Here is a 12,567-nt window from a genome sequence, read left to right as displayed (position 1 = left end):
TGACTACTCAAAAGCTGATCCTTGCAGACAGCGGATTTTTGCTATGGATCCCATACATCATTTTGGCTCCCATCTGTACTTCATAGATTTGCACTGGGTAAGAATGCTAGATGATCTAACTCCAAAATTATTGGTCTAAAGGTTAAAGCAGCATGAACCCAGGGTATCAGAGAGCTGGCAGATCACCCATTCCCCAAAGATTGGCCCACCCTCAAAATAGTCTCTTGGCAAGAGGTGTCTAATCACCAAATACTGAACCACCACAGTACAATCAGCATGTGTAGTACTTTAATCATACTAGAGTATGTGACATTCAGTGCCAAGTCTCTCTACTTTCTTCCTACTTGGGTCAGTTTTGTAACACATGACTTATTGTGTCCAATGAGCACAGTTGTAAAAATCAACTAGCAAATATTTCAGAGTAGGAGGAAAACAAATCTTTAAAGCTTGACTAGTGCTCACTTTAGCAGCACATATACTAAAATTGGATCAACAGAGATTAGCATGCCCCCTGTGCAAGGATGACAGCCAATTTGTATTCCATATTTTTATGATCACACCCACTTCTCCCTAACCCTAGATCCATCCCACCCTGATACAGTATGTAATCATCTAACATGATTTTTTAAAGGCAAGAAAAAAGCATGTTATCTTCTACTTGTACATAATCAGTGTCCATTAGATTCCAGAAAGTAACACCATTTCCTCCCTTATTGGAGACACTCACGTTCCTTTCTGAAGTATTTTTAGTAACTTTTATTAAGGAAATGCTAAACAATGAATAAGATACTCTTGCCAAATTATTAAATAACAATGTTTACCACAGGCAACAAATTGCAATCAGGGCTGTAAATCTACATTAATTCTGCAATTAAAGAATTTTATAAAACACCTGGAAAATTTAAAATTAACTGCTAAAAAGTTTAAGACTAATTGCAACCTAAATGTCTTAGTGATACAAAACTGTTTTTAAGCCTACTGCTTAACATTTCCCAGTTATAAACACACAAATGTTTCAACATCAGTATACCAGTCATTTTTAAGAGGTCCTGAAAGATTCATCATCCTCAATCCCCCTTAGTCATTCCAATGGCAAGTACCACAGGCCAAGAAGGCCCAAGTGCTTAGGCCCCTGCACTCAGATGCAGAAGACGCTTTGTCCTGGCTCAGGCCTGGCTATTGCAGCAACTGGGGAGTGAATCATTGGACGGAAATACTCTTGCATTCTCTGCAACTCTTTTCAAAAAGTTCCTCGCAAGGCAAAAAAATCATTAACTGATTTGGTAGCTTCAGTGTTTTTTATTTTTCAGATTGTGGCCACAACAATCAGAGCTGAGCAATCTGGAGCTAGGAGACAGAGATTAAGATTCTGCCGGGTTTCCCATGCAGATGCAGGGTCCCAAAGCTTTGGCCCGTCTTTGACTGCCTTTCCAGGCCACAAACAGGGAGCTGGATGGGAAAATGGGGCCACCAGGATTTGAACCGGCACATGCAAGGTGAGTTGTTTAGCCACCAGGCTACTGTGCCAAGCTCTAGTAGCTTCAGTTAATACACAGCGGGGTTTTTTTTTTTTTTTGCAGACAAAAGTTTGTTTGCAAAGAGACCAGGTGAGCAGGGAAGAGGAAAGCACCTCTGGAGAGAAAACCAGGAGGTGGGGTGCCTCTTGAAAGGGGAGACACCCTGCAGTCATCTTAAATTGCCAAAGTCTCAAATTATTTCAGCTGGAGACATGGTTTTCATCAAACATCAACTTTAGCAACAGTACTGAAACAGCTTTGCAGGATGTGAGAATCTTATTTGGTTTTGCAGATTTACTATCTATAAGTTTTCAATAGTTACAAATAAAGTCACGGGTCAGAACCTGTATACTCCTCCTCCTGCTAGTACCAACATCCCCTATGGGCGCCAGTTCATGTCACTGCTGTTCCACTTCTGATCCATCCTCCAGCTTATTGGCCTGGGAAAGCAACAGAGAATGGCTCAAGCCATTAGGGATCCTGCACCCACCTGGAACACCAGGTAAATTCCAGAATCCCAGCTTCTGATCAATTCAGCTCTGCCTATTACAGCCATGTGAATAGCAAATTTTTATATAAAGCTGGCAAATAGTAAATCTTTTTAAAAAAAGGAAAAGCCAGTGGTTTTCCCCCACCCCATGCCAGTAACAAGCTCATACTTTCCCTATCCCTTAATAGTTTCTTAAAGATTCATAATGGCTGCTCCACTTCCCATTTAGCTCCCTGCTAATGGCCTAGGAGAGCAGTGGAGGATGGCCTAAGGCTTTGGGACCCTGCACCTGGCTGTGAGACTCAAAGAAGCTCCCAGTGTGGCCTTTAGGGACAATAAAAATATTTTAGAAGCACCCCCCCCCCGTTATTTATTTTTATGAAACAGGCAGATTCAGAGGAAAAGATCTTCCATCCTCTGGATCACTCAACAAGTGGCTCAAGGACCAGAGCCGAGCGGATCTGAAGCTAGGAACCTCTTCAGGTATTCCACGCACTTTGGACCATCTGCTGCTTCCCCAGGCCATAAGCAGATTGCTGGATGGGAAGTAGAGCAGTTGGGACATGAACCCACACCCCATGGGGTGCCAGCACTCAAGTGGAATGTCCTATTCAGCCAAGGTGCAGCCAGCCCCCTCAATAATTACATGACAAAGCATGTGATATTAAAATTGTATCCTGAATATGAAAATGAGTGAGCCATTGTGGTAAGATAATAAAGACCAAAAGCAGATATAGTTTAATGTATTTTAATAGCAAACTTACAGGAACAGCACAGAAGACAGACAACATTAAAAACATGTACTTGCATGTAGGACAACTCAGTTAGAAAAGTATAGTGAATGGATGGAATCTACTACTGTATGATAAAAATGCTACAAACACCATTTAGTTGCCGTCAATAAGAAATTTACTTGTTTTAAAAAAATCCAAATGCTGGCATTGTCCAGAAAAATTTAACAGGTTTATTTATAATTGTTATAAAGTTGAACTGCTGAAACTTGTTCACTGAAACATTTTGACTTGCATTAATGCTTTACGTCCCCGCATTTATATTAAAAATCCACACACAAATGAAAATGGAAAAACTGCCAATACCTGATTTCTGTCCCCTAGTTTTCCATTTGCAATCATATACTTAGGTACCTTTTGACCCCATGGGAAAAAAAAAACAAAAAAAAAAAAAAACAAAAAAAACCACCAAAAAAACAAAAAAACAAAAAACCCAAAAAAACAAAGAAAAACCCCTAAACGTTCAGAGCTACCAATATAACAGGTAAGAAGAGAAAAAAAAAATTTGTTTTGAGAATGAAATGTTTCTCCTCATAGTGGATTCTTAAGCACGTTCTCCACGTATGCGGCGTGCTAGCTGGATGTCTTTTGGCATAATTGTTACACGTTTGGCATGGATAGCACACAGGTTGGTGTCTTCAAACAGGCCAACCAGATAGGCCTCACTTGCCTCCTGCAACCAGAATTAAGAGAAATGATTAATTGTATTATTTCCAATAGCTTAAGACAAACTTACATGAATCACAGAAATTATACTAAATATTTAAATTAACACCTGGGGGACAAAATTTAAGATTATGGAAGGTCAAAAGTTCAAGCCTGTAAATCTATCAAATTAAACAAGTTACTGGTAACTTTTGTAGTACTAATATGATTTCTAGTAAACTGAAATGTCTTGAATAAAGAAGTCCACTTTACACTCTACCATTATCATGCTTAAAATAAAGCTGTATCAAATCCAAATAGCGCACTCTATCCAGTCCAGTTATTCCAAAGCCCACCCCCACGGGGCAGTAGCAACCTTTGCTTCACCAAGCAGTGCAGTATGGCTGACAACTGGTTTCCATCAAATAGTCCTCAGCGTGCTTTCATCGTAGAGTACATACAGGTCCCCAAACATCACAGATTAACTTATTTATATATTTTGATTTGATATGGCTAGATGATGTTGCCTACTAAGTATCTTCTCTTTATGTATGTATTCCAATCTCTACCAACATTTGTTGCCTGCTAGTGTTAATATCAACCCCTGTGGCTTTTCCTATTTGATTATGAGATTCTTTCAAGGCATCTTATGCCTACCACTCAACAGCGCTAGTGTTTCAATCACTCAATAGTACTTGGCTTGTTAGGCAGGACTTCCACTTAAACCTCACAACACAAACTGTCAGCACGTTTTAGAGCAGTTTAAACATCTCTTCACTCATTTTTCATTTTGTTTCAATGGTCATCAGCCCTAATGTACTGGGTTTGGAGCATAAGATTATTTGGCCCTTTGTCTAAAGGAAGTTATTTCTTTGTTCAAAATATAGAGAAAAGGCCAGATTTTTATTCTTGTTCCTTACATGGTAATAAAGTATATCCCTTTGGATAATAACAATTAAAAAGACCCCCCCCACCCAAAAATCTTGGAACAACTTAATTCCTATAATGCTACATGATAAACAGGATAAATGGGACAATTTCCCTAAAAGGCAAATGAAACAATTGGAATTCCGCTTTAAAGCATTAACAAAGCAGCAATTAACTCAAAATGGCTCTTTATTATTTATGCTTCCATCCTTTTCTGCAACTCTCAAGAATGTGTCATTCACATATTACTACCTATACATGGCTTTCTCTATTGTTAATACCTAATCTTATCTACCTATCTTTTAAGGCCTAGTTCAAACTATTCCACAATGTAGAAAGAAAGCCTCTTGCCCCTGTCCCCAGTGAAGGTGACCTGGAACTCCACATTCTGCAGCTCTCGAGCCGTGTAGCTTTCAGCTGTCTCGTAACGCCTTTGAGTTAGCTCATCAGAGGGCTCCTTCCACTCACAATGCATCCATTACTCTCCAATAGATGGTCAATATTTGCTAGTGTTTTCGGATATTACCAGGGTTTCCTTATTTATTCCAAAAGTATCAAAGTCCACATCATTCAGGCAATATTATTCTTTGGATAATCTACAAATATGCTTAAGTCTGGAAAACACTGCATTCTCCAACCTGCTTTTAAAAAAATACCCCATTCTTAGAGGTTCATAATGTACATTAGACACTAGAATTGAGGGCCTGGCGGTGTGGCCTAGCGGCTAAAGTCCTCGCCCTGAACCCGCAGGGATCCCATATGGGCGCCAGTTCTAATCTCGGCAGCTCTACTTCTCATCCAGCTCCGTTTGTGGCCTGGGAAAGCAGTTGAGGACAGCCCAATGCTTCGGGACTCTGTACCCACGTGACAGACCTGGAGGAAGTTCCTGGCTCCTGATCAGCACAGCACTGGCTGTTGCGCTCACTTGGGGCGTGAATCATCGGACATGGAAGATCTTTCTCTGTCTCTCCTCCTCTCTATATATGACTTTGTAATAAAAATAAATAAATCTTAAAAAAAAAAAAAAAAAAACTAAATTGAAACTCTTTAGGAAAGAAACTAGGATTATGGAAATGCAGAATGCTTTTGTGAAATGCAGCTGCCATGTGTGGCCAAGCCAATAGGTACCGTGGGTTCTGAGACCACAATCCAGGATCACCTGTTGGCTTCTCAGGGGATTGCTCAGGAGGCGCATGGTAACTGGGGCTCTTTCTGATGAATACAGCCTCCAAAGGTCATGTCTGGTCAGCTCTGGACAGATTCAATATCCAGACTGAGTTTGACCATGACCTATTAATAACATCATATTGTTTTTTAAGCATTAAGGCTCTTTTTAAAAAATACTTATTTTTATTGGAAAGGCAGGTATACAGAGAAGAGAGACAGAGAGGAAGATCTTCCATCCACTGATTTACTCCCCAAGCAGCCGCCACGGTCAGAGCCGATCCAAAGCCAGGGGTCCTGAGCCTCCTCCGGGTCTCCCACAAGCCGGTGCAGGGTCCCAAGGCTTTGCGCCATCCTCGACTGCTTTCCTGGGTCACAAGCAGGGAGCTGGATGGGAAGCGGGGCTGCCGGGATTAGAACTGGTGCCCACATGGGATCCTTGCGCGTGCAAGGCGAGGACCTTAACCAATAGGCTACTGCGCCAGGTCCCATCAAGGCTCTTTGTAGAGGGAACTAAAAACCACCCAATTTAAGTCTCAATGAACACAGGTTTTAATACAAGAAAATATGCAGCCTTATTCAATATCAAATGTACTATTCCAAAACTCCGTTTTTAATATACTTTAGTTAAAAGTAGAGTAAAAGTTTTAAGTCAATGCACAGCATGACAGATGCAAACTCCCATACTATTCTCATTGGACTACCTTCTCCTTCAGTCACTCAGTAGGTTGTTTTTGCTGCATATCATGGTCCATAATGGTATTAAACAGATATCACAGACATAAAATTCAAATACTTATTATACTACACTACTGTTTTTACTGTCATTACTGTATTTCCGTGCTTAGTTCATAGCTGAACTCTGTTAAATTATACTTATGAAGACAGTATGAGTATACTCCAGAAAGCTCAGACTATGTATGATATTTTAGGAAAAGATTATCCAAGGTTTTCAATTCTTTTGCACTAAAATGTATCTGTTTCATTTCCCCCCAATTTTTCTGAAGTTCCCTTGTATTCAAGATTCAGCACTGCAGGTCCTGGTGCATTTCCTCCCACACAGTCATGGGCAGACCACTCTATTAGAAAAGCACTAAACTGTAAAATCAAAAGTAAAGCTATTTGTAAAATTCCACTTTTTAAAATTTATCTGTTTTTTTTTTGAAATTTCATTTTCACCACCAGCTTCTATTGCCCTATTTTCATTATCAAACACTCCCCATCTTCAGAGAACTAAACTAGGCATAAAAGAAACCAAAAAAGTACAAGAATTACTTTCAATAAAAATCCAAGAGAGCTGGGGCAGCAGAGAAACATCTTGGTCAAATCCTACAGAGCCAGGCTTAACAAATACACAAGGCAGGAACCGCAACAATGGAAGCTCCCACCTGATTAATTTAAAGTCCTTTATCCCTAACTGTCTCATTAATTTTAATTACATTTAAGCTAAAAACATGCTGGACTTTTTTTAAAGTATAGTGCTGTGTTCTTTAGGCACAATTCTAACAGTACCTAGAAAATATAATGAGCAAGTCTGCACCAATGCTTGGATATTTTAATATTTCTGCATTTAAAATAGGGAAATGGAAACTGGAGATAATTACCTGTTAAAACAGAAAATAAAGTTTTAAAAGTACCAGCATGCAAAGATTTTAGTAGTTGAAATTTCAGTAATTTCAACCCACTGAGAATTTAACGGATGCCTACTCCTGGAACTCACCAATCAATTCAAGTGTAGACTAACCATAGAAACAGCTCGACCAATTATACATCAGGGTAGAATCCACCTATCAAATCTTTTCCCCATATAAAGCAAAAGCCTGGCACAGCAACAGCAGCCTTGAAAATCCTCCAATGGCTGTGTGCAAATCTAGACCTTCTCCACCAAAGAGACTCTCAGCTCTGCAATGTTCCCACCCCTGCAGCCCCAGGATTCCAGTGGAGGTCTCACTACATTTTTGAGATACAGCCATTTAAAGAATGCCAATATAAAATGTAGATTACCTTAAGCAACTAACAATTACATCCATATAGTGAATAAAATACCTTAACACATGGAAATGTCAAGATTTAATCTTGGCATACGCCACATTTCAAATACATAACCACTTCTAGAATGACATTTCTCAAATTCCTGGCACTGTGGATCCAAGCCGAAACTCAACATGCTCCTATTTAGGTAAGGTCCAAAGTCTCTCTTAGCAAATTGCAACCATCAAATCCCTGTCTCTTCACATGTCCAGCATCATGTTTGAGCACCATCTGTCCCTATAATCAATCCAATGCTAACCACCACTCAATGCAGCATGGTTATAATACTGCCACTCCAGCCTAGAATTTAGGCTCTCCACCTGTAACTGTCTCTTCAGGTTCAAAGGGTATTCAAAACATACCACTTATACTAGTCACATTGGTCTCAGTGACTTGCAAACACCGTAACCTCTAGACTTCAATCATCTTGATGTTCCACAGCATCCCATGAAGTTCAAGTTGTGTTTTAACATTAGCTTTCAGTGAATTTTAAAAACGGCATAATGGAATATGCATTAAGCTTTGAAATCAAATAGGTTTAAATTTCTACTTCCATTTCTCTATGCAAATGACCTTGAGCAACTTAACCTTCCCTAAGTATCCTTAACAAATAACAGTATCAACTACATCTGATTTTCAGATGACTACATGACTCGACTGTTGTTCTTCGTATATGGCAGAACACAGCCTCAAGTAGTCCCCTCTCCCATTCACCAGTTTACCTGCAAAGCACCAATAGCTGCACTCTGGAAGCGCAGATCTGTTTTGAAATCCTGAGCAATTTCTCGCACCAGACGTTGGAAGGGGAGTTTGCGAATCAGAAGCTCAGTGGACTTCTGATAACGTCTAATTTCACGGAGCGCCACAGTACCAGGCCTATAAAAAATTAACAAAAAAAATTGTTACCAAGCATAAAAACAGCACAAAGGATAAAGTGGTTGGCTTTAAACACATACTGCAGTTTCTCAAAAAGCAATCCACTCAACTATTCATCATCCCTAGTACAAAACCAATTCCACTTACGACCCAAACATATGAGTCTATTAGTAAGTCACAATACAGATGTTGGGACACTTCTGGAAAGGAGTTTGTCAAAGTCCTATTTCCATTTTAAAACACACAAACATACACACATGAGTACATACATAAAAATGATCAAATGTGTAAGAACAACTTGGAGGGGCTTGGCGGCGTGGCCTAGTGGCTAAGGTCCTCGCCTTGATCCCATATGGCCGCTGGTTCTAATCCCGGCAGCTCCACTTCCTCTCTCTCTCCTCCTCTCAGTATATCTGACTTTGTAATAAAAATAAAATAAATCTTAAAAAAAAAAAAAAAAGAACTTGGAATAGTATTAATCAGCTGCCAATAAATAAACCGTGACCTGCTCCAACTTAGCACCACTCTCATTCCTACCTGTATCCTTAATTATCTCAAAGCCCTCTGGTTTACCAACACAATCCAATGGGCTTCTCATTTAAAAATAACATTGTGGTATTTTGAGTTTCCAGAATACCTGACTTCCTCTATCGGTCATACTTCATAAATAATTTACAATACTCCAGATTGTGTGTCTCTCAACCACTTCAGAGACAAATTTCTGCTTTTTGTTTGTTTTTCAAACTGCCAACAAAGAATTTACCTCTAATTCTGCTTTATTTCTTCCACTATTTGGGGTTTTACTTTTGATTAAGTAAAATTTACAGAGATTACTTAAGTCTGGACAACTTCTGCCCTCTAATGGCAAATGCCCTTAACAGCACTAAACAGTTCAGAACCAAATGAGCTAGTACAGAAAAAGCCAATCAGGCAAATGAGGGACAAGTTTATGAAAACAAAAAAAATCCTATCTTGATTAAAACATGGAGATTCTCAGAAACTAAAACAGTTTTATTTTAAAAAAGAATTACAAGTAACGAAAACATTAATATATCCGATCAACATCAGCAATGTATTAAGTAAATCCCCTTAAACCTCTAGGTCAGACCACAGCTTCAAATGAAACACATTTTCAATAGAACCTAACACTAAATTATTTTTTTTCTGAGAATCACCAAATATTCCAAGAAAGAAAATACCACCTTCCCTAAAGTTTTCCTGTTATCCATCTCTTTTGTTAAATGAGACACTGTCCAGTTTTCCCTTTAATACCTGTAACGGTGAGGTTTCTTCACCCCTCCAGTAGAGGGCGCACTTTTGCGAGCGGCTTTTGTAGCCAGTTGTTTTCTGGGTGCTTTGCCACCAGTCGATTTGCGGGCAGTCTGCTTTGTACGAGCCATGGTGCAAGTACTTCCTTACTCACCTACTAGCGTTTAAAAAAAAAGCAAATCACCATATGCGACTACTGAAGTTTTCCTACCAGTGTCACCTCCCCCACCCGCCAAAATCAGAAAATAATGATCAGCATATGCATTTTCTTACATGTCCATAATGTTATATAATTTTGAAAGGGCGCAGATTATATCTCCCACCCAAATATGACTTCAAGAAACAAACTGTAATGCTAGAAAATCGCTAGCCTTAATTACGTCTCCAAACGCCAATTCTGAGCGCCAAACGGCAAAACAAAAAGACCCCTAAAAGCCTTTGATCTAATTTCTCTAATTAAAGAAGAAATCAGAAATGTCTGTAAACATTCGATCCACAAACAAGTCGAAAGAACGAAACCACAAACCACAGAAAAGGTCGAATCAAATTACAGGGGAAAAAAAAAGGTTTTGCACCCCCCCCACGCCGCCCCCCACTTGCGACTGGCAGTTGAGGGATTACTGTAAATGTCTGAAAACACTACATTCTTGTTTCATCTTTAACAGTTTGACTGAAAAGCCGTCTAGAAAACAAGAGGGGAAAAAAAAAAAAAAGCTAGCACCAGCGAGCTTTCTACAAAGCCCGGTCCTCGCGGCTTCGGGCTGAAATGATAAGAGCCCCACACCTGGGCTCTAATTACCGCCCGACACCCGCCGACCGGTCCACCCAGCACCGCAGATAAACTTTTGGTTCTGCCTCCTCCGGCCTCTCCGCCGGCCCACGTCGCGCAATCACCAACTCGGCTCCCAAACCAGAACAAAATGGAAACAATCGCAAAACGTCTCCGATTCCCTTCCAGAGAAGACAAAACAACCAAACCGCTCCAAAATAGCCTCAATCCCCTGCCACGTGCCGCCTTCCAAAATGTAAAAGTTTTTTTTTTTTGCATTTCAAATGCATCAAGTTTCCGCCTCTCCAAAAAAGGGAAAAAAATGTCCCTCTTTTTAAATTTTTTTCCTCCTTTTTAAAATGGGGAAGAGAGAAACGGGGGGGGGGAATATGGTCGGTGACCAGAGAAGACAAGATGGTGAAGCTTAGCAACAACTGTGGGGAGGCAGCAAAAAAGCGAGTTACCCCAGGGTGGGAAGCGACGGCGATTTCCACCCCTTTCCCGCCCTTAAACTGGGGCCCGGGGTCCGGGGGCGCTGGGGGAGAAGCCCGCGCGGGTCGTGGTGAAGGTTTGGGGTCCGGGGAAGGGACGGCGGGCGGGATTTCACCGAAGAAAAGGGAGCCAGGGGCGCGGGGAGCAGGGAAGAACAGGCTCGGCGCCGCGGCGGTTGCTGCTGTTGGAGCGAGGCGGCGAGAGGCAGGGGAGCCGCCGCCGGAGGGAAGAGGGAAACTCGCCCCTCACTTCCATTTCTGGGCCAAAAAGTTTGTGGGCTAAGCCGGAGGGGCCGCGGGTCCCCTCTCCGCATGCCCCGGGCCCCGCTCGGGGGCTGACGGCGAGCGGGGCTCGGCTCCGGGGAGACGGGCAGCCGGAGAAACTTACCCCCCTTCTCCTTCGGCTGGAGCTCGGCGAGCGAGAGGCGGCGCTGGCGTTGAGAGCGACGTCGGCGCGGCGGTAACTGCGAACACAATTGAAAGATGGCTGACACCGAGGCTATACCCCCCCGACACACGCCGCCCCGCCCCCGCGCCGCGCGCCAGCCAATCACACACAATGGAGGGAAGGCTCGGCCCCGCCCCCGGGCTCCCCCGCTCGCGCCCCGCCCCCTCCCCTCCCCCCGCGCGCCCGTTCGCCGGAGCGCGCTCGCTCCTCCCCCGCGCGCCGCCCGCTCGCTCCTCCCGGCCGCCTCGCGCCGTGTGTGTACAAACACAAAAGACACGCCGAGGGGCTGCCGGCTCCCGCCCCCTACCCCACGAGCGCGCGCGCGCCCGCGCTCTCGGCCTCGCACCCCGCCCCTCACCCACTCGCCCAACTTCGAGGCCCGGGTTTGGGGCGCTGAGAGGAAGGTGGGGGAGGGGCGAGCACGAGGCGGCGGCCCGGATCAACGCCCGGCCTGCGGTCGCCTCAGGCCGCGGCGGAAGGGGGAAGGGCCGCCCCCGCTCCCGCGCGGGCCCCGGCGCGCGCCCCCGAGGCGCCCCGGGCGGCGTGGGGGCGGGGAGAAGGACACGGCCGGCCGGGTCGCCGTGCCCTAGTGGAGCTCACTCTGCCAGGAAGCTCGGGAGTGGATTTGTCCCGCCCCTGTTCCCGGTTTGGGCCGCCGCGGCAGCTGGCAGGGCGAGCGGGCGGCTCTCCTCAGGCTGCCGCCCGGTGTAGGAGCCGACGGGCGGGGGAGGGGCGACCCGGCGCGCTCCGGGTCTGCGGGTTGGGCCTGATTCCGCCCGCAACCAACTTGGGCGGCTCGGACTGCGAGCCCGAGCCCGGGGGGTGAGCGCTGCAGCCTCTTTCCTGACGGTTAGTACCTCTTGCAAGGTGGCGGGCACCTGGGACGGAGCTCGCCGTCTCCCCGGGCCAAGGTGGCTGACGCAAGATGGCTGTATTTTAAAAGCCTCTGAAAGGCTGGCTGGCATACACAGTCAACTGGGCCAGGGCTCGGCAGCACGTCCTGCCAGCCAGTGCGGGCCTTGGAGCCGCTCGGTGTTGGGTTGGTTGCTTCGGCGAGAACTCGCCTAAGGAGTGTCGTCAGCGGCTTCTGCATAGTTTAGAAGGGACTTGAAACCGGCCTAAGTTGCGGTTTCAGAATTCTCACGTTGG

General features: G+C 44.1%; 1 protein-coding gene and 1 pseudogene across 2 annotated transcripts; one reads left to right on the top strand and one right to left on the bottom strand.

Annotated features, from left to right (window-relative positions):
• The first annotated feature begins 454 nt into the window (after positions 1-454).
• Positions 455-550, top strand: LOC118759164 (U6 spliceosomal RNA; annotated as a pseudogene).
• Positions 551-2,893: 2,343 nt separating this feature from the next.
• LOC101528843 (histone H3.3A) lies at positions 2,894-11,516 on the bottom strand. Of its 2 annotated transcripts, none has more exons than XM_012930949.2 (4): positions 11,359-11,516; positions 9,714-9,867; positions 8,288-8,441; positions 2,894-3,471 (listed from the first exon to the last, which is right to left on the bottom strand). In XM_012930949.2, the coding sequence occupies exons 2-4, from the start codon at positions 9,839-9,841 to the stop codon at positions 3,343-3,345; spliced, it is 411 nt and encodes a 136-aa protein (XP_012786403.1). In that variant the 5' UTR covers positions 9,842-9,867; positions 11,359-11,516; the 3' UTR covers positions 2,894-3,342. The 2 variants fall into 2 exon arrangements, with proteins under 2 accessions (XP_012786403.1, XP_004578655.1); XM_004578598.3 differs by having other exon boundaries at positions 9,714-9,864; positions 11,359-11,507.
• Between the last annotated feature and the right edge of the window lie 1,051 nt (positions 11,517-12,567).

This window comes from Ochotona princeps, chromosome 10 (genome assembly GCF_030435755.1).
Source record: "Ochotona princeps isolate mOchPri1 chromosome 10, mOchPri1.hap1, whole genome shotgun sequence".
Classification (NCBI taxonomy): domain Eukaryota; kingdom Metazoa; phylum Chordata; class Mammalia; order Lagomorpha; family Ochotonidae; genus Ochotona; species Ochotona princeps.
This window is presented reverse-complemented; position numbering and strand designations above follow the sequence as displayed.

Excerpts from the sequence above, each read along its gene's own strand:
- LOC101528843 (XM_012930949.2), bottom strand. The coding sequence starts at position 9,841 with ATGGCTCGTACAAAGCAGACTGCCCGCAAATCGACTGGTGGCAAAGCA. Across the intron at positions 8,442-9,713 it reads AAGAAACCTCACCGTTACAG|GCCTGGTACTGTGGCGCTCC; the intron begins GTATTAAAGGGA and ends AATTTTTTATAG. Across the intron at positions 3,472-8,287 it reads CAGCTATTGGTGCTTTGCAG|GAGGCAAGTGAGGCCTATCT; the intron begins GTAAACTGGTGA and ends TTCTGGTTGCAG.